The 23,359-nt window shown below is 41.0% G+C and overlaps 1 protein-coding gene across 5 annotated transcripts in view; it reads left to right on the forward strand.

The window, feature by feature from the left end:
• LOC127570353 (catenin delta-2-like) overlaps positions 1-23,359 on the forward strand; it is a 909,541-nt gene that overhangs the window by 837,086 nt on the left and 49,096 nt on the right. For all 5 annotated transcript variants that reach the window (XM_052015821.1, XM_052015822.1, XM_052015825.1 and 2 more), the window contains 3 exons: positions 47-164; positions 2,251-2,436; positions 16,205-16,378. In XM_052015821.1, the coding sequence (XP_051871781.1) occupies positions 47-164; positions 2,251-2,436; positions 16,205-16,378 (478 nt within the window). The remainder of the gene's footprint in view (positions 1-46; positions 165-2,250; positions 2,437-16,204; positions 16,379-23,359) is intronic.

A 23,359-nucleotide genomic window follows, 5' to 3' on the forward strand; every position in this document is an offset into this window, starting at 1 on the left:
GGAGTGATGTGGAGTTGCTGACTGACATGTTGTGCTTCCTTCACAGGAACGTGAGTTCAGCTGGCGAGGAAGCCCGGAGAAGGATGAGGGAATGCGATGGCCTTACTGATGCTTTGCTGTTTGTGATTCAGTCGGCTCTGGGGAGCAGTGAGATTGACAGCAAGGTTTGCCTGATCTCAGATTTCTTTTTTCCAACTTATGAGGCAAGGAGATGGGTGGGGTGGAGTTTCAAAGATGGATTCATTGATGTCACTAAAATATTTTGCCTCCAAGAGATTCATTGCTTCCCAAAATGAGTGTTAATAAGTTATCTTATGGAGAAAACAGTTGTTAAAATACATGAGGTTGATCACATTTAAAATGCCTCTTATCTTTGACACCAGTATAATTAAATCAGCACATGCTGCTGCAATTTGGATATTCTCCTGTTTTTTTTAAACTTGCCTTTGGAGAAGATAAGCTCTCTGCATTGAAGGCAGTATCTTCTGAATTTAAGCTTCCTCCATTAAAAGTGATGTGAATGCAACAAAATGCCTTTGGACTATTACACATTTATTATTTGTAGAACAGCAGACCACTTATGATTCCCAGCATGATGACCCATCTACTCTTTGAAGCAATAAGTATTACGTAAGATTGTTGCACAAGTCTAGCGCGAGTGGTTGATTATATTACACAGAAGTAGAAAAGAATAGTCAGCCATCCTGATTTCAATAATACTAATGAGTTTCAAGCATCAGGACCACTGGTGATTGTGAACATCGTTAGAGAGGAATAAATCCAGGCAGCAATTGAAGTTCAGCTGTTCGTGAAGAGTAGGTAAACTAAAGTCAAACAGCTTTAGATTCAAGTGTGAGGTTGTGCAAAGACTTCTTGATGAGGGAAGTATTCCTTGATGTCCATGAGGACTAGACTGCAAGGAGAGCTTGACACTAATGTTTGTCTTGACAATAGGTGCCCATTCAAATGATGTCACATCCAGAAACTCAAATGTCAGAAAACGTTTAATAACCTTAGAGGGAAAAAGAACCAATATACCTGCTTTTGGAATGTGACTACAGGAGATTGTGCCTGCTACACAGCTTGCTCAGATTTTCAGTCAATAGTTTTCTTTCATGTCTCGTGATTCCTTATTGACATAGAAGGAGGCCATTTATATACCAGCTCTCAGAGCAATCCCATCAATTTGTTTATTACAAGTCTCGATTCAGTATTGGCATGCAACCTGGAAATGGTATTTGTTTAATAGCATGGGTGATAGCTAGTGGGTATTGGCAGGAAACCAGAGCTTCGTACTATGCCAGAAGTAGCCCAGTCTTGTCTGTCAAAGAAATAACCCATTGTGTGATTCACCAATGCTGATTTCCCAGATCTGACAACTGGACTCTGGTGCATAACATTAACAGTTTAATCACTCTCCAACCTCTCACAAGACAAAACCGCACCAACAGTTTACACCCCAAATCCTTTAGTGATGGTCAGGGCCAATATTTCACCCCCATAGGAAATGACTTAATCAACAAATCACATTAATGCAAATTAGTGTTAGCAGTGGAGGCTGTACCTGCAAGTAGGGCAGTCAGGAGAGACGTGAGGAGGGGCTGCTGGTGGCAACAAAAGGAATTGATTGCATGCTTATCATGTCACCTTAATTTTGTCAGAATGAAGGCGTTGCATGTTAATGATCATAGTAGTTTGGAATAGGATGTGTTAGAATTTGTTGTCATTTAGTGACAAGGCTAATGGCACTTCCCATTATTAATGCATGTGTTTTCAAGCAAGGAATAGGTCAGTGGTTAAACGTGAATGTTAAAGCAAAGCTCTACAGGTTGCAGTTAGCTTTGTGCGAGAAATCTTGACCATATCCTCCTTGTCTTTTATAGGAACATGGTATATTTGCCATTTAATTGGCCATTAAACTCAGTGCAGGAAATTAAATCTTTTTATTACAAATGTATTCATTACTTTAACTAAGTGCCATTTTGAAGACTGCTGGCAAACCAGTCTAGTGCTAATGCCATTAATAATCTACTGAATATTGGTCCAGTGAATTTTCACTAATGTTTAAAAAATAATTTGAAGAAAAATCCTATACTAGATCTGGATCTATACTAGAAAACAAGAAAGGGATTAATTGGCTGTCTGTTTAGAAGAACCAGCATTGCCACAATGTGTGAAATGGCCTCATTCTGTGCTGTATATTTTTGTAATGCCACATGATTCACTTTGGTCTTTGTTTTCACACCACAGACGATTGAGAATTGTGTCTGTATCCTGAGGAACCTTTCTTACCGGCTGGCAGCGGAGACGGCCCAGGGACAGCAGATGGGGACAGACGAGTTTGATGGTTTGCTGTGCAGTGACAGCAATGGCAAGGATAGTGAGAGCTCGAGTTGTTGGGGCAAGAAGAAGAAGAAAAAGAAGGGCCAGAACCAGGTAATCAACAGGCTTAGCTCCCTGACTTGGGAGTAGGCTCAGCTCAGATGGGAAGCAGGGAAAGGGAGAGTCTGACCGGGAATGAATACTTGTGCAATTAATGAGCAGTCAACCTGCTGAATTCACTCCCTTGTTAAAACCAGTCATTGTGTGTCAGTACAAGACAGTGGTTAAAATGGAAGGACTAAGAATGTTCTGAATTCTTTTGGAGACATTTTGATTTCACTCTGCTGGCAAAATTTAGCAACAAAGCAACAGCTTGCTGTAGAAAATATGCATTTCCTTAATACCAATGCAGAGACAAAGTGTGCAAATATTCTACTGCTCTTTTGTGCTTCTATCCTTTCCAATAGGAGAATTGTCCTTTTAGTCAACTTCTCAGTGATGCTATAATCACTATAACTTCTAGTCATTTTCATGGATTGGTAACGTGGCTCTCATTATCTGAAGATCATCATCCTAAAGCTTCTATGGATATGTAAAATGGAAAAGATTGGCATAAATTAATCTGGGGCTCTTACAGACAGATACAGGAGAAATTTTATGGTGAATAAGGAAATGACAGAAAGGGAGAAAACACAAAATAGTCATGGAAGTAGTGGGACGAGAGTGAATGAGAAGCCGAAAGAAATTAACATTATTGAAAGAAAAGTATTATAATGGGACAGAAATCCAATAAATCCCCAGGGCCTAATGATTTACATGCCAAGATATTGAAAGAGCTGTCTATGGAAATAGTGGATGCACTGGTTCTCATCTTGCAAAATTTTAGAACAGTTCCCACAGTTTGGAAGGTAGCAAATGTAATTCCACTATTAATGAAAAGAAAAAGAGCAAAAATGGAGAACTACAGACGAGGTAGCCTGGCATCAGTAAATGGTAAAATACTAGAATCCATTATAAAGGAATTGGAAGCAGTACACTTAGAAAATAATAATAGGTCTGGACGGAACTGACATGAATTTATGAAAAATAAATCATGTTTGACAAAAATGAAGGAGTTTTGTTGGTTAATGGACAGGAAAAAGGCATAATCAGGTTATTTTCTAATTGCAAATCTGTGAACAGTGGGTTTCTGCAGGGACAGGTGCTGGGGTCCCAGATGGTCACAATTTACTGTATATTGCAGACTTGGATGAGTGGACCAGGATTGCTTGGTGGCAGTGTGGGTTGTGAAGAGGATGCAAAGACGCTTCGGGAGCAGAAAGACAGTTTAAGTGAATTGCTGAGAGCATTTTCAGATTGATAATTATGTGAAAAAATATGAGGTCATCCTCCTCGACAGATTATTTCTTGAGGGCTATACAATTGAAATGTGTTGGCGATCTGAGGGTTCTGGATGTCCTTGGGCATGAATCACTCAAAGATAATATGCAGGTACAACAAGTAATTATGAAGGGAAGTGGTATATTGGCTCTATTGCAAGATAATTTGTGTGCAAGTATAAAGATGTCTTTCTGCAATCATATAGGGAATCCAACATGGTTTCTCCAGATTGATTCCTGACATGGAGGTTGTCCTATGAAGAGAGATGAAGCAGACTAGCCCCATGCTCTTGTGTAATAAAAGAATAAAAGCTGATCTTGTTGAAACATACAAAACCCTTACGATCTTGTTGAATGACAGAGCAAACATGAGGAGCCAAATGATCCATTCCTGCTTGTATTTTTGATTTCCTTATTATCCTAGACTGTGGGGGGAGTTGAGTGAATGGCTATAATTTTTGCCTTTCCCCTTAACTTTGTCACATCATCTATTTATTAATCCTGGGAGGCCAGAGTCCCTATGATAATGCATGGGAGAAATGTACCATCTGCTAACAGCTGCAAAACACCCTCAAAGGTCCCATGTGAAATAATTTCTTGCTGGTTTTATTGGCAGAAGAACAAGAGAAAACACGAGGAGATTTTTTTTAATGGAATGGTCTGTGATGATCTAAAGCACACTGCTGGAAAGGGTAATGAATGTGGGTCAAAAGTAATGTTCAGCAGAGAATTGGATATGTACTGTGGAATATAGAAACAAGAACAGATTGAGCTCTGCAAGCCTGTTTCACTTTTCAACTGGATCACGGCTGATCTGTATCTTTAATCCACTTATCCATCTTGGTTCTGTCACTGTTGTTCTCTAGCTTCACAAAGGTATGTGAAAACCTCGATTTTATTTTCAATTTTAATAGCCTTAACTGTATTTTTAGGGTGAGAACTCCTAAGAACCAGTACTGTCTGCATAAGTCCCCAATTTTTATCTACTATATACCAACCTATGAAGGTAAATATGCTGTATGCCTTCTTCACTACCCTATCTACCTCTGTTGCATCTTTCAGGGAATGCTGGATTTGAACCCCCAAAGTTCCTCTGTTCATCAATATTCCTTAGCACCCTAGACCTTTATGGCTTTCCAAAGTACATCGCTTCACACTTACTGGGATTAAGTCCATCTGCCATCACGCTGACCAACTTTTCATCTTGATCTATATCTGCTGTAGCCTTAGACAACCTTCCTCACGACCCACAACACCCCCAACTTTTGTGTCATCTGCAAAACTTACTAATCGTACCTCCTACATTCACATCCAAGTTGTGAATATATATCAGAAACAACAAGGGTCCCAGCATCAATACTCAGAAAAGCACCCTTGCGCTACCATCCTCTGCTTCCTATCATCAAGCCAGTTTTAGATCCCATGTGCCTTAACCTTCCTGACCAGCCTATCATGCCAACCATAAAATTCTTTTTAGTTTTCAAGTCCTTCCTTGGCCTGGCTGTTCCCTATCTCTAATCTCCTTGAGTCCTGATTGTCATCCTGTGAAGTTCCTTGGCACATTTTGCTGTGTTAACAGTGCTGTAGAATACAAGTTGGTGTTAAAGGTTCTATGCTTCAAACCAAACAAAAAGAATCTGTTGATCAGAGCCTTTATAATAAATTGTTGAAAGTTGTTCTCCTGAGGTTTCAGCAAATATTCCCCTTGAATTGAAAGGCTTCTTGCCCTGTCCACCTGAAGGAGCATTAAAAAACAGAGAAGCAGTTAGCTCTGATGACTCTTCTACATTGCTAAGAGCTTACATATGTGAGAATTGTGTCAGGTGATGGTTTATATAATGACATTGTCCACTCAGTCCGTCTTCCAAAAGTCGGTTATATGTAATGACCACTGAGTAGAAAGGATTGTTGACCAGTAGTTGTGCAACCAATCTTGTTATGGGGCGGGGGACATGAACTCCTCAGGGGAGAAGGACAGGAGACAAAGGCAGCAAACACAGAACAACATTTTGTTGATGAGCAAACTTGCTTTTGAATTTATTTCAGATTTGCAGAAATCATCCTAAGATGATATCAAAGCATTGAAAAGAATATTTTAAAGGTGATAGATGGCATTGAAGAAAAAAAAGGGGATGGGGTTATCTTTGCGAACTGCAAAATGTAAATTGCATATGTTGAGTGGTTGGCATTATTAGAAGCAGTGTCTCTGTAGCAAATGGAAGAAAAAATGAGCATCTGTCGTAAACTTTACAACAGCAGTATTTGAAGCTTGTGCACATGCTCATTTAAACAGAATGGTACAGCATGGAAACAGACCATTTGGCCCAACTCATCCACGCCAACCAGTGGGCACCCTTCTGTATCAATCCCATCTCCCAGCATTTTTCTTACAGTTTACAGTTTTCTGACTTTGTAGTATTAATAGAAGCAAAGTACTTCCAGAAGCAGCATTTGTTGATGCAAACAGTTATATCCTAGAGCACTTTTCAACAAATGCTGCTCTTTGTTTTAAAATACAGGGAAGCACAGCAGTTTATCAGCCAACAGCAAGTTCCACAAATAGCAATGGAATGATGATTAATGAACTAGTTTAGTAATGATGGTAAGGGAAGAAATATTAAAAGCTCACAGTCAGAAGGCCTTTTCACCTATCTTGCCTGTGCCAGTTTTTTAATGTCATAATCCAGTAGTAGCTGTATATAAAATTATGAGAGGTATAGATAGTGTCGATCACAGGATAGTTTTCCCCATGTCAGTGGTAGATAAAAGAGGGAAAATATTCAGAGGCGATATTAGGGGGTCCTTCTTCGTCCAGAGACTGGTAAGTATGTGGAATGCACTGTTTGAGAGTGTGGTTGAAGCTGGATCATTGACAGCATTTAAGAAGTGTCTAGATGAGCACTTGAATAGCCCAGACATTGAGGGCTATGGATCAACTGCTGGGAGATGGGATTACTGTGGAAGGGTGTCCACTGGTCAAAGTGGATGAATTGGGCCAAATTTCAGTCAAGTCCAAACCTTGTGTGCAATTCAGAAAGAGTCCCTTTTTATTGCTGTAGCTTTCCATTCCTGGTGTTTTTCCTGATTTATCTATAATGTTGGCTCTCTATGGTTTCAACTTTCTTTATACACATTGACTCTCATAAACTTGTCTGGATCCAGCTGCAAATCTCTTAGTGATGTTGCCCATTATTTAAACAAAGGCCAAGAAACAGAAAGTGAAATGATTGGGAAAGTGCATATGGTTAGTTACTAATGGTGATCCGATTGACTTCAAGACACCAGCTTAGAGGAGGTCCTCTTCAACAGCAGATTTCAAGAGTCAGAAAAAGGAATGGAGACACCACAGCAATTTATTTAATCCTTATTTAAGGATTAAATAATTATTTAATCATTGTGAATCCATGCCATCATGCACGTTCAAGTGCATCATATGACTGGAGGGCCCAGATGCAAAATAGGAAACTCCATGATACTTATAAACAATCCTTAGCAGTCAGTTTTCCAATGAAATTCTGATTCATCATTGGACAAAAGTGTGCTGCATGTTAGAATTTCTGGGCCTTTCCCGTTTGGATCATACATTACAATGATGACTGACCTCCAGGTAGTCCAAAGGTAATTTTGAAGAGGAACAGGGTAGTTCTCCCAGTATCCCGGCAGATTTGTCCTTGAAGCAATATTCCTAGTTGCCATCTTGTAAATTTATGTGAGAGTCTGTTGTGTGAGGTTTACCTGCTGCATATCCTCCTGAATTACATAAAATGACTGCACTTCAAAATGTTTCATTGGTATTGATGAGCTTTGGAACATCCTGTGGTTATGAAAGGTGCAATATACTTTCAAGATGTTTTTGTTTTTTTACAATCAAAATAATTGAATTACCTACAAGTTGGGAGAAAGCACATTCCTTACAATTTTGCTGGCACAAAATTGTGTGAGGAAGTTAAAGGGACTTCTCTGAAAGAGAGTATATGGATGTCAATTGGTAGAAAAATATTTAAAGGATGAGGGGAATGGGTTAGAGCATTACGTCATTTGTCACCACATCGCAGGTGTTGAGAGGGATGGGTAATAAATGCTGGCCTTGTCAACAACACCCTCATATTAAAAAGGATTTTTTAAAAAAGGCAGCTTACAATACAGGGAACAATAAGGATAGAATAGTTTAGCCAACAGCAATTAATGGGAAAAATGTTTCAAATAATTTGGACAGACTTTATGGAAAAATCTTGGGAGGAGCAGTTAGGAAAGTATATTCAAGAAGCAACCTAACAAATGAGGAACAGACAATGAAACACATTATTCACAAACATGAAGATCTCCAATTGATACAGTCTGCAACACTGACATGGTTATCTGGCTTAAACAACTACACGAGCCATGCAAAAGAGGAAGATTGCTCCAGATGGAGCAGTGCTTCAGACTTAAGGTTCTCTTTCTTGTTTACAAATATCTCAATATCTTTGCCGTCCCCAAGCTTTGCAAACCCCTCAAGCTCTGCAACTTTCCAAAATTCTGCACACTGTTTTAACTTGCTACTTAACCAACCAATTTCATCACTTTCTTAATGTCTTATTACAGGGCTGAATGTCAAATACTCCTTTGGGGTACCTTGGGATCTCTTACCATGTTGAAGGTGCTGTATAAATACAAGTTATTTAACCGCCTAACCAGAATCTAACCACCTACCCTTGAGAACCATTGGCATTTCTATTGCCAAGTCCTCCACCATCAACATCCTAGAGGTCATCACTGACCAGAAATTCAAATGGACTAGCAACACAAATACCCTGGCTGCAAGAACAGGTCAGAGGCTGGGTGTCCTGAAACATGTGTTTCACTTTTGAACACCCCCAGGCCTTTCCACTATCTACAAGACACAAATTAGGAGCATGATGGAAAATTCTCCACTGGCCTGTATAAGTGATTAACACCAGGGTAAGGCAGCCTGCTTGACTGGCACCCCATCCACCGGCCTAAATAGTCATCTCTGCCACCACCAGCGCACGGTGGCTACAGTGTGTACCATCCACAAAATGTATTGCATTTTACTCATCCTGATAATTCAAACAGCACCAACCAAACCCATGACCTCTACTACTGAGGAGAACAAGGGCAGCATGTAGATGGGAGCACCACCATCTTGACTTAGAAATATATTGCCAGTCCTCCTCCATCGCTAGGTCTAAATCCTGGGTCTCCCTACCCAATATCACTGTGGGAATACCGTCGCCAGAACAACTGCACTGGTTCAATAAAATGGCTCACCACCACCTTTATAAGGGGAGTTGGGAAAGGGCAATAAAGGCTTGCCTTGCCAGTACAGGACCCCCCCAAGTTATCACAGGTTTCCGCTCCCGAGAACTGTTTGTAACCCGAACAGTTTACAAGTCAGAAATGTGGCTGCGCAGCAGTATATTTAAACGAAAACGTAAGCCAAACAGGGGCAACATGTAGTTAAATCAGTGCATTTAACTCAACTGTTCAGATATTGCCATGAACCAAGTTCCCACAAGGCAAAAGATGCCTGCAGCCCCACAGCAGCCGCAAATCCATCCCTCTGGTCTCCCAAATGCTTGCTTGTATCCATGGGCTGTACATAAGCCAGGCATTCGTAAAGTGGAGACATAAATCCTGAAAATGAATTTAAAAGAAAAGGTTAATACAGGGGTTTAACAAATGAGCTAGACAGGTGTACAAAAACACATGTTGTCTTTGTAAAATGCTGTTGGGACAAAATGGATAATGAAGAAACATATTGTAACATTCATTAGGAGAATTTAGGTTCATTCGGTGTGTTCAAGACAGAGAAAAGAGTGAAGCAGAAATCTGGTTTTTTAAAGGTGAGAGAGATGTCTGGAAACAACAACAGCTGTGTGTCAACCCATTGAAAAAGTGTTCATCAGTATTCACAGCAGAGGAGTTGACTGGTGTTGCCAAGTCTGTAAACAAGTTGTCAGGGGATACCTTGAGGTAAGCAACAAAGGAAGGCTTCTCAAAGGACGTGGAAATCAGAGCCATTGACAGTTCACACAGCATCAGACCCAAATGGAGCAAGTCCAATAAAATCAGTGCCAGAAGGGCCAATCTGTCTCAAACTTTGGGCTTTATTTTTTTGCTGCAGGTGAAGCATGAGTTAAAGCATCTCATAGAAAGTGTTAGGTTGTTATTGCCATGGGCAAGGTCAGTTATCTAGAAGTTGTTTTCTACTTGAGAATATCGCATCAGGGAATATCATATCTCTCACTCCCCCACTTCTTCCCCTGCTCCCCTCCCTCCGTCCCCCCAATTTCCCAGATCATCTCTAAGATGCAACAAATGCACTGGACATGTACCCTTGAGATTAACGGAACTAAACAGAAGTGAATTTCGCCCCAGAATACATAGTAGAGCTAAGGAGAAATTCAGATTTATGGAGGGTATTTCCAGATATTTTTTAAACAATAGGTGGATCCAGTGGGATATACTAATAATGATACCAGCTGATTTTGAGTAACATTTCATGTAAATTATAATTAAGATTATCTATAGTCTTCAGTTCAAGTAGGTTTGTGGGAGAGTAGAGAATTGGACAGTGGCAATAGATCTAATTTACTTCCCATACTAAAACATACATAATTTTAATATTGTCATCATGATTCTTTTGTCCACATTTCTAATGGAAAGTGCTTTTCAGTTGTGATATTAAGGTCAGTAGATTCCTCAAGTGAAAGACCCCACAGCAATACCTGAAGAGCTGCAGAGTTCTACCAACATTATTTCCTCAAAAAAACAATCAACTAGTTGTTCATCTCATTGCTGTTTATAGGCCTTTGCTTAATAGCTACAGAATTTGCCTGCAACTAACACTGACTGCATTTTAACAGTACTTCATCAGTTGCAAAGCACTTGAGACATATTGGGTATTTGAAAGGTGCTTGACAAGTGAAGGCGCTCTCTGCTTTCCTCTCTCTCGACTTTCAGACTGTAAGTACACTTTTCTATCAGTAGTGCTGCTGTAGTTTTCACCTCTGGTGAGAGGCTGAAACCAATGGTTAACTATATTACATTATAAATTCTTCTGTTCACTTTCCCATTAAGCAAGTTACCATAACATGCTAACAGACATGAACTTGTTATTATACAGTATTACAGTTAAACAGAATAGAGTGAGAAGATGTGGATTTATAGAACACCTTTTGGAGCTACTGGGTGTTACCACTGATCCATCCGTGTATTCTTTGCACAAATGGAGTACTCTAGCAGCCAAATTGTGCTGTGAGCCCCCTGGTTTCCACCTAACTACCAATTTATTGGTCCATTGGCAATAATGAGGATGACCGCTTAGGACACATGAAAACTCAATGAATCCTGATGGAGTCAGGAGTGGGAGAGACAAATTGGGGAGAAAAGGACACTAGCACATGCTGGGAAAAGAGTGATGAATGTAAACTGGAGGGAGGAGAGCTAAGCTCTAAACTCTAGGAAGCTAAGGCCCCTGTTGACCCTTGATGTGTGCCATGTATAATGTGTTTTAATACTGGAGCTACAGAGCTTGCTACTGCTCCTGACAGACTGGGTCTTCTCTCCTGTGCTGTGCCAATGATGTGTGGGAGTTAGTGGGCTAGAAGTTATGTTGTAGGAAGAAACGCTTGATCAGCTGTGGCTGACCCTGAGCAACACACACCAAGATTCCCTGCAATGCTCCAAGCTGTGCAGGCTTGGCGCAGAAATCTCATCAGAGTCGTGAGTAGGATCAGCTACAGGATGTGTCCAGTCGGGATTTCAGAGTGATGTGAAACAATCTGGAAGTAGTCGTTATCAAATTTCACTCGTGATTAACAAACGGGGTATGCAGTTGAATTTCTAAACACACCATTCATTACATGCTTGAATGGTTGAGCTTAGGGCTGTTGTTTACGTTCAAAGCTCCAGTCCCACGATATGGTTCTGTATTAGACACAAAACCCACAGCATTGATACAGACTGCAACAACCATTAAAAAAGATGGCCTGGGAATCATTATTCACATGAGCTTGCAAAAAACTTTACGAATACTTAAGGTTTTAAACAGATTCGCTTATCCCACAGCTCGATGGGAAATTTAATTTCATGCCCCATGAAGATCCATTTTATTTTCCTCCAGATGGTTAAATTGCACATTAGAAAAAATTTCAGAAAGGTGATTGGAAATTTCAGATAAAGGTCGGGGCAATTTACAATACAAGAAAAAATCTGCCATCTCTTCACGTGTGACATAGGGCAACAGTGGCCCTTAGACACATCCAAGTCTTTGTGTGGCCTTGAGAGGTGAACCTTTACACACACACATCTTGTGCTTTTATTAATTGCTTTTCTTTCCATTGCACCACAAGCAATGTGTGATGTGAAGAACTTTGCAGGTACATGGGTCACTTCACATCCTGCTGGCAGCAGAGAGCACAAGAGATTGTTTTTCTCTCAAAGCATTTATCACCACCTCTACTGATGTGCAATAGAGACATCAGCAAAAGAAAACCTCGGCCTCAGCCACCCCCCCCCCCCCCCCCCCCAGAAAATAAACAGAAAGGGCATTCCTTTTGTCCTCACTTTTATGCTCAGCTCACAATGAAAGAAGGCGGCACGGTAGTGTAGCGGTTAGCGTAACACTATTACGGCGCCAGCAACCTGGGTTCAATTCCCACTGCTGTCTGTAAGGAGTTTGTACGTTTTCCCCATGTGTCTGCGTGGATTTCCTCAGGGTGCTCCGGTTTCCTCCCACATTCCAAAGACATACAGGTTAGGAGCTGTGGGCATGTTATGTTAGCGCCGGAAGAGTGGCGACACTTGTGGGCTGCCCCCAGCACATTCTCAGTAATGCAAAAAGACGCATTTCACTATGTGTTTCGATGTACATGCGACTAATAAGTAAATATCTTATCTTAAATATCAGGAAGGAAAAGACCAGCTGGTTTACCAAGCCTCCCCTGCACTTCTACTGTTTGCAGAATCATGAACAGACATCTTCTGCCCCAAACTACACCACAACCTGCAGCCATGTAATTTGTTGGGAGAGACAAAATCTCTCAGGCCAATGGGGGAATAAGCATTCTTTGAAATAAATAGAGAAAATGATGGAAATACTCAGGTCAGGCAGCACATGTGGAGAGGGAAAAATAGTTAAGAATTTCAGGTCAGTGGCCTTTCAACGTTCTTCAATTGGTTCATTTTGGTCATGCAAGTGACAATGGAAGATTTCCCTAAAAACCCATCTGGTTCACTAATGCTCTTGTGGGGAGGAAACCATCTGTGCTACAAATTCTTTTGTGTGGTGTAGTGATTTTGAACCCTGAGCAGTACAATTTCTATGAAAAAATGTTCAGAAAGGAAAATCAGAGACTTGTCATGTGTGCTGCGAAGACCATAGTTCTCCTCCTGGGTCAGCCATGCACACTATGCATAGAGCTTCCTGGTGGTGTGCAATGCATGCCTGTATGTCACCTCCCTAAGTTTGTCCATGCACCAGTATGGGACAGGGCATCTTGGAAGGAACCTCTGGAATCCCCAACACACATCTTGTCCTTCTGCCTCAGCTCAACTCCCACCATGCTCTCCCTGGGGTTAACTGTGACCCTTGCCCCTCCCAGCCCACCCCCACCTCCCCTGTAGTTTTCTGACCTCCACCGTCATGGCCCTGGACCAATCTGTAGCATCTGATGTCTTGGACCATGTCCACCATAGACTTTTGATGCAGTTGACCCGGAGGACATAACCTGTTGTAAAAACAGAACATGCTGGAAGCAGTCAGCAGGTCAGGCAGCATCTCTGCAATGTGAAACAGAGCTTACATTTTGGGTCTGAGATCCTTCATTGGAACTGAAAAAGAGAGATTAAAAAAGCAGTTGATATAGATTTCACAGGAAATGAGGGAGGCTTGGATAGGATGAGAAATATCCATGACAGGATGTCATGGAGCTGAGTTGCAGGGGTCGTCTGGTCAAATGACTTAATAGGGAGGTGGAGAGTGATAACACAGACAAAAAAGTGCAATACGTTGCTAATAGCAGGGCTGTGGGACGTACTCAGTGGGTCAAGCTGTATTAAAATGTCGCCAAATGGATGGTTTACTGCAGAAATGGCTAGTTCTGATACAGATGGAGAGAGTGCGTTACATGAAGTTGGAAAATTCATCACTGAATCTAGAAGGCTGCAGCATGCCCAGGCAGAAGATGAGGTGTTGTTTGTCAGGCTTGTGTTATCACAATGAAGGAGGCCACAGACAGATTGGTCAGAGTGGGAATGGGATGGAGAATTAAAGTGGTAGGCAGCAGGAAGGTCAGGCACCCTAGTCTGCTCTTCTGCCTCTCCCAGCCTCTCCCCATGTTATGACTGTTAGGAAATGCAACACTGATGCTTTCATCTCTTCTCTTGCACTTCCAATCTAGAGTATTGCAATCAATGCTGACAAAGTGCTCTCCGCTATACTGGAGAAACCAATTGCAGATTGGGTGATTGTTTCTTGGAGCACCTGCATTCAGTCTGCATGTGTCTTCAGTCCCACATCTTTCTGATTGATTCCTAACTGCCCACTAAAGTGGTTTACCAAGGCACTCTATTGCATTCATACCTAGCAATCCACTTACAAGGTTCTTATCCAGAGGTCTGCACTATTGATCTGGAGACACGAGCTTAAATCCCACCCTGGCAGCTGGAGAATTTGAGTTCAAGTAATTAGATTTATTTCTGAAATATTTTGTTGGCTTTAAAGTACTTGTAAATGTTGTGCAGTTATGAAAGATGCTTTATGAATGCAGCTGCATCTTTGATTTTGATCCAGTGATTATTAGAGCAGGGACTTGCCTTTATCAGTTCTACTCCTCCTGTGAGAAAAACCTTATCCCCAACTCCAAGCTTGATAAGTAATAGCAAAGCAAAGTGAGGATGAAGCAATTCTCCTGCAAAGGTTTATAAGAGATAACATACATCTACATATACCAGGCTGCATTGTATTGCTGTACCATTCTTATTCCTCTGTATCTGAATAGAGCCTCTTTTTAATACATCTTCTATTGTCTGCACAGACAGGAAGATAAAGACGCACAAGAATGGGCTGTGCAGATGAATTTATCAGTAAAAATGTTCCTGCAAGTAAATCTCCATTACATTAAAAAAAATCTTAACATCAATAAAAGAGATTTGGTGTTTCTTTGAAAACATGTTCAGTTTGTTTCTCCGAAGATAAGATAGCTAATGAGATAACTCACAGATGAGCCAGTCATTAGTGAGATACTGTCTGCTTCACAGGCAAATGTACAAGTCACATTGTGAGAAAGATGATGCTAAGCTTGCTGTCTTACTCACTGGAGGAGATCTTAACTGCAATATCAACTCAGCGGCCCGCTTTACATCCCTCTAAGCTGTTCAGAAAAAGGAGGCGTCAATTTAAAATTAGAATGTACAGCAGTGACATCAGAAAGCACTCTTAACACAAAGGGCAGTAGGAATCTGAAACTCAGTGCCCTAGAAAACTGTTGCTACCAAGTCAATTGAAAATCTCAAAACTGAGATTGGTAGATTTTTCTTAGACAAGTGAATATGAATATAGAACTATGGTGGATGAGTAGACTTAAGCTACAGATCAGCCATGAACTAACTGAATGGCAGAGGAGATACAACAGATGAATGACTTGCTCCCAATCCAATGTTCCCTGTTTTTATTCTCCCTAAAGACAATGGGAATGTATTTACAATTCTTCTGCTATAATTGTGATGACAGAAGGGACATGAGCTTTGCGATTCTGAGCAATGCTCCTAATATTATTTTGCATAGTCACATGGCAATATTTTTTGATGTGAAGAAAAACAGGACTGGCCATGTGCTTACCTCCTGATTGGGTCCAATGAAGAAGTTAGAAAACAATGAGCTCAGAGGGATGTAAAGTGCGCTTCTGAGTTGATATTGCAGTTAAGATCTCCTCCAGTGAGTAAGATCTCTCCCACAATGTGACTTGTACAATTGCCTTTCTTGGATATGACTGGGTGATGAGATCGTGGGGCATTCTGGAGGTCTTTAGAGACGCTACAGATCATGAAGAATGGCTGTTAATGTGAAATTGGGAACTTCTGCAAAAATGACATGCAAGCTTTCTTTTAAAGAAATGTGAATGATTTTCACCTCTTTTTGTCTTAATTTCCATGCCATGGCATGGTTTAGCTGGAGTGTAGGCAGACATTCCGCACTCACAATCTTACTTCCATCCTCGACCCAATTTGTCAAAGTTGTGTTGCAGCAGCTGAGAAATCATCATCCAAAATTCTGCTCCTTCCCAGAGGAGAATTTGTTCTCTGTCTTTAGGTTGTGGCAAGAACAGGAAGCTCAGATCCCAGCAACTGTGGAGTTCTGAATTGGTATTCTTACATTCATTATCGGTGTGTTAGTATCACCAAGATTCTGCAGTGGATAAAAAAAACCTTGTTGCTATTTTATTTGAATTTGCTTGCATGCATTGATTTTTCTCCCCCTCTTTCTTTCCCTTTCATAGTGGGATGGTGTTGGACCTCTCCCAGAGGCAGCAGACCCACCAAAAGGTATACAGCTCCTGTGGCATCCCTCTATAGTCAAGCCCTACCTCACACTTTTGTCAGAATGCTCGAATCCAGATACTCTTGAAGGTGCGGCAGGAGCCTTACAGAACCTGGCCGCAGGGAGCTGGAAGGTAAGACCAGAAAGTCAGTGTTTGCATACTGTGCTTTATTTGTTCTGAATCTGCTAAATGATTGTGTGTAGGCCAGCCAAAAGGTTCCCCATTGACACAGTCCAATGCAGATGGCAGTCAAGTAAGGCTGTTTCATTGCACCAACCCTCTTCAACCTTCTCACTATAATATTTCACCCTGCCTCTGGAGAGAAAATGCTTCCTTCTGGAGTGATGCTAAACTACAGGACAAATGGGAAACCTTGTCACCTCCATACCAGAAACACAATCACCCCACCTTAGCAAATAATTTACAATATGCAGATGCTTATAAACGTGCACTTTCAGAGGTTGAGCCCCACATCAATGTTGGTTCCTTCACTGATGGACCTTGTATTAAGATTCAAGAAGGCAAAGACCCTCTACAAACCTGGACCCACTATACAACACTACCTGCACAAGACCCTGGGAAATGTGGATTATTTACCATATCTCAGGAGGTAATTATAAGCAAAGGCAGATATTTATGATGAAGTTCACCATTCCTCTGGTATACTAGCACATACTTCAGCCAACTGATTAAAAGATTCGTTGAGGATCCAAGAATCTGGCACTCAGATAATTGTCCTAAGAGCAGCAACAATCCCAGCCCTCCTGCATGTTTCAGAGATGTGGACTACTGACATTAGGCATCTCAAAGCAATGGAGTAGAGTCACTTGCGCTGTCTCTGCGAAACCCTCCAAATCCATTGGCACAATGTGTGAAGCAACTCTCCCAGGTCAACATCCACAGCATCAAGGCCCTGATCATGCTCAACCAGTTTGAGTGGATAAGCCAAGTTATCCACATGCTTGACAGCAGGTACCTGAAACAAGCATTGTACTATGAGTTCTGTCATTGCGAGGTTTCCAGGAGGACAGAGAAAGACTTCAAGGATGTCCTCAAGATCTCCTTGAAACAATGTAACATTTTCACCACCACGTGGATATTTCTCCTCCATGACTGCTCAAAATCTACTGCATACCTTGAGTTTCTACAGCGAGAGCATACAGAGGTCATTTGAAAACAGTATCCCAAGTAACCCAGCCACCTGCACCACATCTGGCAGGGTCTGTGAATCGCACATGGAGCTATTTAGTCACCTCAAAGCCCACAGACTAGAGTCTGAGCAGATCAGCCTGGAACTCAAGGGACCCAAGAACAGCAGCAGCTGTTTTTTCCTGTCTTGAAAATTTCTACCCCTGGTGTTTTCAAATCCCTCCATTACCTGGGTCCTCCTCCAGTGCTCCAAGATCTGCAAGCTTGACTTTGTGTATTCTTTTCTTTCTTTTTCAACCAACATTAGCACCTATTCCTTTGGCTTTTTTGATCATAAACTATACAAATCCCTTCCAAACCTGTACCTTCTTAAAATCTTCCAAGCTGTCCTAAGTTTGAGGCTTCTTAGGAGGCTCTCTTTTGACATTTTTCCATGGTAATAAGGCTAAATGAATGCAAGTTGCTGCAGCCACATAAGATTTTCTGCATTGGCAAAATTCCTCGTCTCAGTAGAATTTGTGATGCCTCTAAATCAAGGGTCACTTTCAACTTTTACTGTCATTGTTAATGAGGTTAATCTACATCAATGTCAAGGGGTATACAGTATATAGGAAGGATAGGAGGGTAGGCAGAGGGGGAGGTGTGGCCATGATGGTTAGTAGCGATATAAAATCAATAGAAAGGAAGGACATTGGGTCAGAGGAGGTGGAATCCTTATGGGTGGAGCTAAGAAATAGCAAGGGTAAAAGAACAATAATAGCAGTCATATATAGGCCCCCGAACAGCAGTCAGGAAGTGGACCATAAGTTGCAGATTGAGATAGAAAAAGCGTGCCAGAGTGACAATGTGAAGATAATTATGGGGGATTTTAACATGAAGGTGGACTGGGAAATGCAGCAAGGCGGTAGTACTCAGGAGAGTGAGTTTGTGGAATGTCTAAGGGATGTTTTTCTGGAGCAACTTATTGAGGAGCCCACCAGGGGATCGGCTGTTTTGGATTGGGTGCTGTGTAGTGAACCCGAGGTGATTAGGGAACTAAAGGTAAAGGAACCACTGGGAACAAGTGATCACAATATGATTGAGTTTAGTTTCAAGTTTGAGAAGGAGAAGCTGATAACTGGTGTATCGATATTTCAGTGGAATAAGGGAAATTACAAAGGTATGAGAGATGAGTTGGCCCAAATTGATTGGAGGAGTAAGTTAGCTGGAGGGACGGCAGAGGAAAAATGGAAGAAATTTCTACAGGAAATAAGGACAATGCAGGACAGATATATTCCAAGAAAAAAGAAGGTTTTGAATGGAAAAAAGGCACAGATGTGGATAACGAGGGAGGTGAAGGATAAAATAAAAGCAAAAGGGGCGGCGTACAAAGTAGCAAAAATTGGTGGGAAAACAGAAGATTGGAACGATTTTAAAAATCTGCAGAGAGAAACTAAGAAGGTCATTAGGAAAGCAAAGATGAGTTACGAAAGGAAGCTGGCGGACAACATTCGGAAGGATTCTAAGAGTTTTTTTAAATACATAAGGAATAAAAGAGAGACACAGGTTGACATAGGACCAATTGATAACGGTGCAGGAGGTATTATAATGGATGATAGTGAGATGGCAAGGGAATTGAATGAATATTTTGCATCGGTCTTCACCGTGGAGGACATAAGCAATGTGCCCGTTAGTCAGGAGTCTCATGAATTGGAGCTGAGTTCAGTTGAGATTAATAGGGAGAAGGTGCTAGGAAAACTAAAGGGGCTTAAGGCTGATAAGTCTCCCGGACCGGATGAGGTGCATCCCCGGGTTCTGAAGGAGGTGGCTGTGGAGATAGCGGAGGCATTGGCGATTATTTTTCAGGAATTGATAGATTCTGGCATGGTTCCGGAGGACTGGAGGGTAGCGAATGTAGTTCCGTTGTATAAGAAAGGTGGGAGGCAGCACAAAGGCAATTACAGACCTATTAGTCTGACGTCAGTGGTGGGAAAATTATTGGAGTCTATCCTCAAGGAGGAGGTTACCGAATACCTAGAGGCGCAAGGCAAGATTGGACCTAGTCAACATGGTTTTGTGAAGGAGAGGTCCTGTCTGACCAACCTATTGGAGTTTTTTGAAGAAATCACAGGTAGGGTGGATAAGGGAGAGGCGGTAGACGTTGTGTATTTAGACTTTCAAAAGGCCTTCGATAAGGTGCCTCACAAGAGACTGATTAATAAGATGAGAGGTCATGGAATTATGGGCAGGGTAGCAAAATGGGTGGAGCATTGGCTGGTTGGCAGGAAGCAAAGGGTGGAAATAAAAGGATCTCGTTCTGGTTGGTTACCGGTTACTAGTGGTGTGCCGCAGGGGTCGGTGTTGGGGCCGCTCCTTTTTACCTTGTACATCAATGATTTGGATGATGGAATAAATGGTTGTGTGGCTAAGTTTGCGGATGACACCAAGATAAGTGGAGGAGTAGGGAGCATAGAGGAAATAGAAAGAATGCAGAGGGACCTAGACAGTTTAGGAGAATGGGCAAGGAAATGGCAGATGAGATTCAATGTTGAGAAATGTGCAGTTGTACACTTTGGAAGTAGAAATAAGCGGGTAGATTATTATCTAGAAGGAGAGAAGATTGATAGTGCGGTAGTACAAAGGGACTTGGGGGTACTCGTACAAGATACCTTAAAAGTTAACCACCAGGTTGGATCGGTGGTTAAGAAAGCGAATGCTATGTTGGCATTCATCTCGAGAGGTATAGTGTATAAAAGTAAGGAAGTGTTGATGAGGCTCTACGGGGCGCTAGTGAGGCCTCATTTGGAATATTGTGCGCAGTTTTGGGCCCCACATCTTAGGAAGGATGTGCTGACGTTGGAGAGGGTTCAGAGATTTACGAGAATGATTCCAGGAATGAAAGGGCTTAAGTATGATGAGCGTTTGTCGGCTCTTGGACTGTACTCGCTGGAGTACAGAAGGATGAGAGGGGACCTCGTAGCGACATTTAAAATGTTGACAGGTAAGGATAGAGTAGATGTGGCTAGGCTGTTTCCCTTGGTGGGCGTGTCCAGGACCAGAGGGCACAATCTTAGAATTAGAGGGTACAGTTTCAAGACAGAGATGAGGAGAAATTTCTTTACCCAGAGGGTGGTGAAATTGTGGAACTCCTTGCCACGCACAGCAGTGGAGGCCAGATCAGTGGGGGTATTCAAGGAGGAGATAGACAGATATCTAAATAGTCAGGGTATCAAGGGATATGGGGATAAGGCTGGAAAATGGGATTAGAATAGTTTTTTTTTCTTTTCTTTTCTTCTTTTTTTCCCACCCCATTTCTTTTTCCCTTTTCCTTGGAGCAGACTCGATGGGCCGAATGGCCTGCTTCTGCTCCCTTGTCTTGTGATCTTGTGATCTTTCAAACATGCTTCATTTAGTTTTTTTCCTATTGTGCTTATATATCTACCAAAAGGTTCATTCACTGTGTTCATCTGATGAGAAAAAATTGTCTCCCTTTTTTCCACTAACTGAACCAAAATCCATTTTTTAGGCAGTGCTCCTTTATTATTAGTCTCCAGTTTATCATAGAATTTAAAAGTTGTTAAGTCCCTCATTTTGACCTGAATGAGTCACTGAGAACTGGTTAACCATGAGGAAGGAGGGTTAGCCAGGTACCGAGTAATCCAGGTAGTTGCATGATTCTGAAGAGCTTAATCAGTAGGAACCTCCATTTGGGAAAAGTAACAAATATAGAACAACTAAAGAGGAAGGAAGGAGGAGTGCAGATTCTGAATATTTTTCTAATACTGGAATATTATGGGACAAAAGAGTTGTGAGGGAAAACTAGGTTTTAATTCCCTTGAGTATAGAAGAATAAAAGGTGATCCAATGGATTCCTCAAGAGAATCAAGAGGAACTGATAGAGAGAAACCTTTAGTGGATGGATAAGTCTAACACAAGACACCATACTCTTAAAACTTGTGTTAGGCTGCTCACATATGTTGTCAAGAAGCAACATTTGCATAGGGGGTTGTGAGAATAAGGGAACTCATTGTCATGAAAAGTTGTTGAGGCATGGGGAGAGGCTGAAGTTTACAATTTCTCAAAGATTGTTAGGTTTTTAATGGGCAAGTGTATTAAGGGTTACAGAACTAAGGTTGGTAAATGGAGTTAAGATATAGATTGCAATCCAATAATGGAAAGAACTCGAGGGCTAAATAGTTCACTTCTGTACCTTTGCTCCAAAAAATAGATGAGTAAAGCAATCAAGATATTATAAACAATTTATTGACTAATTCCTTGGTTCTTATAAATGCTCCATTTTTCTATTTGTGCATATTACCCTCTGAATCAGGAGTATTAGATATGCTTTATAGTGGTGGCCCCCGCACAGATTCTAGTATCTCATAAAGATGTGTGTTATCAACCATAATTTTAAACAAATTGGAAAACCATGTATCCAGGTGTGCCAGTGACTTATGATTAGGTTCCATGATTAGCAATGCACGATGGAAACATTCAGTTTCAAAGGTTAAGAGATAAACTGTGGATAATAAATTGCAAGTTAAGTGGACTAAAATGAATTGAACAGAGTATTTTTTGAATGGGGAAAAGCTCAAAGCTGAGGACTTATATATAATGTTAAAATGTCATGTGTATATATACACAAAGTAATCAAAAAAGGCTAAAAGGCTGTTCTATGTATCCATAAAATACAAAAGTTTCAAAGATATACTATAGCTTTACAAGGTCCTGGTCAGATGATACTGTCCAGCAAATTGTCAGAAAATCACCACCCACAACAATCAAAACAACAGGAACCATCAAGCAAAATACTGCAGCACAACGGTTAAATTATGCCCAGAAATTCCACAAACCCAAGTTGAATTTCCCAGAATTTATGTTATTAAGGGGCGATTGGATTGGAGACTTTTAAGACCCTTTATAATTTTGTATGTAGTGAGGAGTATTCACTGAAAATCCCATGAATAGTACAATTGCGTGATGATTGATCATCCAAGTCCTGAAGAAATCAAAAACATCCCCTACTTTGAGAATTGATAGGTTAGATTCAAGTTATCAACTAAATCCACTGGACAGTGCTGCAGGATGACATTCATGTGCCTATAATTCTGATATATACATCAATGGAACCAAGATTTCAGCTGGAGTCTTAATAGGTGTTAGGGTCAGGGCCTCCTGCAAAACTGCTTGGGAGATCCAGTATATTCTTTGCTGTGTCAAATCCTGATTCTGCTAAAAATAACAGGTTAATAGATTCATTGTTGCAGGCTGACACACCATGGCACAGCCGGCTACAGACCAAGTGCTGTTAAATAGGGTTAGCTACTGAAGAGCCTGTTTTTGTGCTGCATGACTCTATGACTCTATCAGTTGTATATTTTTACCAAGGTTCCCTTGAAATAGCATTGTTAAGTGAGAGCCAGTTTAGCTGTCCACTGGAAGACTCCAGTAATTCCTTGCACAGAGGCCACTTTTAAAATGCCAACCAAATACTTTGAATAGCCTGAACACATTCTATTCAGTTAAGCACAAGAACATTGCTTGAAAAAACACATTTGTCTTGTACACAACCAATGTAATAACTTGGTGCATAATGTTTTAGAATAACTGTTTTTGGAAAGAAATAATACTGAGCATTGTACTCAATAATTCTAGCTACCATACAAAGTTCACTTGCTCTCCATTCTTCCTTATAGAACCTATCCATATGAACATGTTAGACTCTACTTGCACATGCTTGCTATGTGAGATGTCAAAACATCACCAGTTCTGAAAGGATTTAGTTGCAACATGAGAAGTTTAAATAGGCAATTTTCACTTGATGTCTGTACAGAAATTTACAATTACATATGAAATTGAGCAGAAATGTGGCTGGTCCAGTATCAGCATGACACATCAAAATCTCTTAAGAATTGTACATCATTCTTCATTCATTCTTAAGCAATCCCTTGGGATAAGGATAACTTATTTCTGCTCTGGTTTTGT

Source organism: Pristis pectinata, chromosome 5 (genome assembly GCF_009764475.1).
Source record: "Pristis pectinata isolate sPriPec2 chromosome 5, sPriPec2.1.pri, whole genome shotgun sequence".
In the NCBI taxonomy this organism is placed as follows: Eukaryota; Metazoa; Chordata; class Chondrichthyes; order Rhinopristiformes; family Pristidae; genus Pristis; species Pristis pectinata.